The sequence below is a fragment of the Aythya fuligula genome, chromosome 18 (genome assembly GCF_009819795.1).
Source record: "Aythya fuligula isolate bAytFul2 chromosome 18, bAytFul2.pri, whole genome shotgun sequence".
Classification (NCBI taxonomy): Eukaryota; Metazoa; Chordata; class Aves; order Anseriformes; family Anatidae; genus Aythya; species Aythya fuligula.
Window position 1 is genome coordinate 5,451,693 of NC_045576.1, and position 5,474 is coordinate 5,457,166.

Below are 5,474 nucleotides of genomic sequence, written 5' to 3' on the forward strand. Positions count from 1 at the left end.
TCCCTGGCCCAGCCACTGTGCCCAGACACAGTGATTTTGCTCAGGCAACACAAGATGTTTGTGCCCTTCTCTGTGACATAAGGAGGGGCAGGACAGCTCTTTTATCACCAGCCCTGAGATGAACACAGCACCGACCCCTCGCAGCCCCAGCTGGCTCGCAGCCAGGCAGGGAGAGCGGGCTCAGCCAGCCCCAGCTATCCAAATACTGCTGCTTTAAAAAGGCTCTTTGCCGGCTGCAGTCAAAGCCACGCTATGCCTAACGTCACCGAGTAACAGAAATAGCAGGCATGAGTGAAGGGAGGAGAATGAGAGTATTAAGAGCGCACAGATTTCAAACATACTTAGAGAGGTAGCACGCTCCTTTCTGCTGCTGCCTTTCCAGATGCGACGGAGCACAGGGAGCTGGCGTTGTCTTCCCATGAAGGAGGATTCTCTTTTTTCTTTTATTTTATTTTATTTTATTTTTTTTTAAAGTTTCAGCTTTAAAAGTACCAGCTGCATTTTCATTCCGTTTCTTGTAGGAAACTTCACCTGCTGGATATAAAAGCAAGGTTTGAACAGGAGGAATTCCTTTATGTTCGTTGCTACCGGAATGTGCACGGTGCCCCTCGGTGCTGATAACATAGAAGAAAAGGCAGGAATGGCTGAGAAAATTGCTTAGACCGTAAGACACTTTGAATGGCTGCTTGGAAGAGCAGGCTCTTTATTGTGTGTGTCTGCATGTGTTTGTGTGTATGCATGCATGTTTGAGTGCAGCAATGCCAATAACTTTAAAGCAATGCAAGGTTTCCCCAATCTGTACAATTTTCATCCTCTAGGAACGAGGACCTGCCTAGCTCTGAGCTCTGCCTGCAGATAGCTGGAGTGTTTGAATTGAATTAGCGCTGTAGTGATTTTATGAATGAAGCAAAATGCAGGTTTGGTGAAGGAGCAGAGCAGGCAGCCGCGGTACGGGAGCTCTCTCTAGCAGGAGCTGTCACACAGGGACCTGCACCGATGAGCACAGGCACGACACAAACCTGCTTCAAGTGCCCAGAGCACAAAGTAAGGCAGCTGCAAAGAGCCAGCACCTGGGTCACGGAAACTTGCTCCTGAAAACAAGCTAGCACAAATCCAACCGAGCCCGAGAGCTGTGTGTCACCAGAGCTGGGCTTAGCTGGAGCATCCCATGCAGAGCTCTTCCCTTCCAACCAAGCCTGCTGGTGACCGTGTGGCAGAGGAGCAGGCAGAGCCCCTGAGCATCTGCGTCTCCTCCACGCATTGACGCTTGTGCTGCCAGCACAGCTCGTACAGGAGCATGGATGAGGCAGACGATGAGGGAGCCAGCCGGTGCGTGGATGGGCTGGCTGCACATGCCCAAAGCCAAGCAGGAGGGATCGCACAGCACGGCAGGGAGAAGGCAGATACAGGTTTGCAGGGTGCAGAAAAGCTGAGTGAAGCTGATGGAGATCAGTCAAGAGAAGCAACCTCCCAAAGAACTGACCACTGCCAGACCATGCGTCACCTCTACCCCTCGGATGTGTGTACCTGAGGGACATGGGAGGGAGATGGGCTTCATGTAGCGTTTCTGCCTTTTTTGCACCCCTATCCCAACCAGTAAGGAAGGAGAAATCTGTCTGTGCTAGGTTGCCCTCTTTTCTGCAGACTTTCTGCATGAAATCTCCATCACCTGGTAATAGGAAGAAGATAAAATGAGGGCAAGTCATGAAGAGGATGAACATTGCCTGTCCTCTAGTGCTACCGTGGTCACTGGCAGGGTCTCTGACCCAAGGACAGCTGGAGCAGGGCACGGTGCTGCCGTCCTGCCAAGGAGGAAGCAGGCTGAAGATGGCAATGGAGTCAGTGGGTGTGGAGGCAAAGGGACACCAAATTCACTGGGAAAAGTGGCACAACTTCATAAATTCCCATGATAAAACCAATCCAACCTGCCCCATGGAACAGGCAGAGGGATGTCTTTGCCTGTGGAGCCCTGCAAGGACAAGGCAGTCCAGCACCTGCTCTCACAGCGTTTTCTAAATGAATAGACAATCTGAGCTGCGTAAAAATATGTACTGCAAATATTTGTGTGCAGTGACCTTTATGTTGGTACAGGCTTCTCATTATGCCTTAAAATCCTGGTGTTTTACATACTTTTTCATGTGTTTTTCTGAAGCAGGTTCGATATTCCTTTGCCTACACCCCTAGCCAGCACAAATTCAAAGCAACAGTCATGATTTATGCAACACTGGGCTTGAGCTAACCAAAAGCTCCCATGTACAAAGAGCGACTACCTGCCTAAAGCGCTGCAGAGCAATCTCACAGCCCGCTGCATAAGACACATTCGCAGACAGGACTGTCTGAAATAGACCTCTCTGCATGGGCACACAAACATCTGTGGGCTCACACTTGACAGAGCACATGAAAAGAACCGTGTTTACACATACCTAAAGCTCACAGCGCAACCTACAGCTTGCGCTATGTACAGAAAATGCCTTTTTTCTCCATCACTCGACAACTGGAAACTGCAGGTCACGACATAGCAGGAGCTTCTCATTCAAGGAAAGCTGTTCAGGGAAAGCACTGCAGAAATGCTGGACTTTGTCATCTATTCATTTATAAATGGTAAATACAAAGTTTGTTTTCCCTTTTGGGTCTTGGACTCCTTCACGTTAAGAGCTTAGCAAAGAGCTTATCAGCATTTGCACTATGAATTTAGGAAGGATACTTTTCTTCCCCAACCCCAAACTAACTTTAAAGATTGCAGCAAGCGGTTCCAAATATCTGCACGATCTCTTCTCTCTTTTCCATGCACACTAAAAAGCGTCACTCCTCAGAGCTGTGCTCTCGTAATGACAGCATAAGCCTTGCATGAGTGGCCTCAATGCAGACCTTTGGTATGTGCAGGCAGTAAAGACATACTCAGGGACAGGTAACTTCTGAACAATAGGTTGTGTTGCTCTGGCAGATTCTAATCTGTTGGTTTCTGATGTCTTTCCTCTAGTGGAGGATGCAGATCTTCCTCGGATGAGACCTCACTGAGCAATGGTTCACCAGCTCCCAGCAGTAGCGTTTCTCAGAACAGGAAGAACAGCTCTCTGAAGACCTGTGGCATGAGCAAAGCCTCTGACATTCAAAGGCCAGGAGGATGTCCCTAACAGACGAGCTGGAGAGCCACTTCTCTGCAACCCCCTACATGGTGACAGACACCAGCGAGAGCAGCCTGTTCAGAATCAGACCCAATGCCTCCACCAACGCCACCGGGGCCAGCGTGCCAGCCTCTGGTTCTGTGGAGGACATGATTGCCATCTGCACCATCGGGACCATCCTCTCCCTGATGTGTGTGATTGGGGTGACCGGCAATGTCTACACCTTGCTGGTGATGTGCCACTACTTGCGGTCATCTGCCTCCATGTATATTTACATCATCAACCTCGCTCTGGCAGACCTCCTCTACCTTCTCACCATCCCCTTCATCGTTGGAACCTACTTCATCCAGAAATGGTACTTTGGGGACATTGGCTGTCGCATCCTGTTCAGTCTGGACTTCCTCACCATGCACGCCAGCATCTTCACCCTTACAGTCATGAGCACAGAGCGCTACTTCGCTGTGCTGAAGCCCCTTGACACGGTGAAGAGGTCCAAGAGCTACCGTAAGGCCATTGCTGTTGTCATCTGGCTGGTATCGCTACTGCTCACTCTCCCAATGCTCATCATGATCCAGCTGGTGCAAAGGGACAACAAAAGCATCTGCCTACCCACCTGGAGCAAGCTGTCCTACAAAGTCTATCTTACCATCCTCTTTGGCACCAGCATTGTGGGCCCAGGGGTAATCATTGGCTACCTCTACATCCGACTAGCTAAGATTTACTGGGTGTCACAAACAGCATCCTTCAAGCAGACCAAGCGGCTGCCAAACCAAAAGGTGCTCTATTTAATCTTCACAATCGTGCTGGTGTTCTGGGCTTGCTTCCTGCCTTTCTGGATATGGCAGCTCCTCTTCCAGTATTACGAATCCTTCCCTCTATCTCCCAAGGTGATGAAGAACATTAATTACCTGACAACCTGCCTGACCTACAGCAACAGCTGCATCAACCCCTTTCTCTACACCCTGCTCACCAAAAACTACCGGGAGTACCTGAAGAACAGGCAGCGGACCCTCAGCAGCAGCAGTGGGTACTTCCAAAGGAGAAATCGGTTTCAGAGGATTTCGGGGAGATCTCTGTCCACAAGCAGCCAGCACTGCACAGAGACATACGTTCTTGCTCATGCTCCTTTGGGAAACAGCAGTGCCTGAAGGTAAAACACATCTCGAAGAACAATCGATATTGACTTCAATGTTGCTTTGATTTAAAGTGTACATTGTAAAGGCAAAGCCTTAGCAGCTCCATAATGTGCACACATTTAGTCCAGAGGCTGTGCCGTTTGTCTGTTCCCATTTCCTCCAACGCCACTGATTTGAAGCTCGCAAATAGCCTTTCGCTTTTCATCTTTATATTTTATAGTGTGTGTCTCCTCAAGTAGCTATCAATAATGAAAACCTATTATAGGGCCATGTTTTTTAATAGTATCAGCTGTCTCACAGAGTTTAAAATTATGTTATTCCGTGAATGACTGTAGTTTGTTCTTTTTAAAGCAGTAATGCTAGATTAGTACTTGTATGAGAACTGAAAACAGTGAAATAAAGACAAAGCAGCTGATGGTTGTGATATGCAATCCAGCTTGAATTTGGGGTAGAATTGGACAGCTTGGATGAGGAATGTCCATGGGTGTTTGTCCTGGTTTTGGTTGCTTTCACATTTATTGTACACTCTCACGTATGCGCTGGGCTTAACGCTCAACTCACACGGATGTCTGTAGCTGAGCAGCTGCTGCAGTATATTGTGACTCCTGCTAACGAGACAGGCTTCCAATGACTGTGCCACATTCAGGGGACACTCAGCATCCCCTCATGCACTGATCCCCAAAACATGAGCACTAACGGGGGGAGTATCATCTGTCCTTGACAAACCTTTCCTTTGCCAGTGGAAAGCTTTCCAGTTTGCAGCTCCAGTTTTCCTTTGCCAGTGTATCTGCCCTCTTCCCTCCTTCAAGCAAGGATCAGGAACCTCCACTTCTGTTGTTCTCAGGGCTTGCATCATCAAACACAGCCAGACAGACCAGACCTCCATCCCCGAGTCTGGGGAGAAAGGACAGAGGGAGAAGAGGGGGTGAGGAGATGCGAGCTCCGGTGAGCTGTGCTAGCAGAAGTCTCTAATACACTCAATTATAAAAGCAAAAGTTCCCTAATTACCAAGATCACTTGTTCTGTTCACAGATGATTTTGCTTTACTGCTACAAAATGTGAATGTGGTCCTGCCTGCACTGAGAACACTTTGCCTGTCCTGGCTTTCACTGATGATAAAGCATCATTAGGCTAAATATCCCCTCCGTGATGCTTGGCGCTTCTCCAGCGAGTCTAAAAGTCCCTTCTCTGGGGCGCTGCCAACATCCGTGCA

At 48.8% G+C, this 5,474-nt stretch overlaps 1 protein-coding gene across 2 annotated transcripts; it reads left to right on the forward strand.

Moving 5' to 3' along the window:
* The first annotated feature begins 292 nt into the window (after window positions 1-292).
* On the forward strand, window positions 293-4,677 carry LOC116496542 (urotensin-2 receptor-like). 2 transcript variants are annotated; one of them, XM_032199718.1, is made up of 2 exons: window positions 293-664; window positions 2,981-4,677. In XM_032199718.1, exon 2 carries the CDS (start codon window positions 3,125-3,127, stop codon window positions 4,271-4,273), a length of 1,149 nt encoding a protein of 382 aa, XP_032055609.1. In that variant the 5' UTR covers window positions 293-664; window positions 2,981-3,124; the 3' UTR covers window positions 4,274-4,677. The 2 variants fall into 2 exon arrangements, with proteins under 2 accessions (XP_032055609.1, XP_032055611.1); XM_032199720.1 differs by having other exon boundaries at window positions 293-551.
* The last annotated feature ends 797 nt before the right edge of the window (window positions 4,678-5,474 follow it).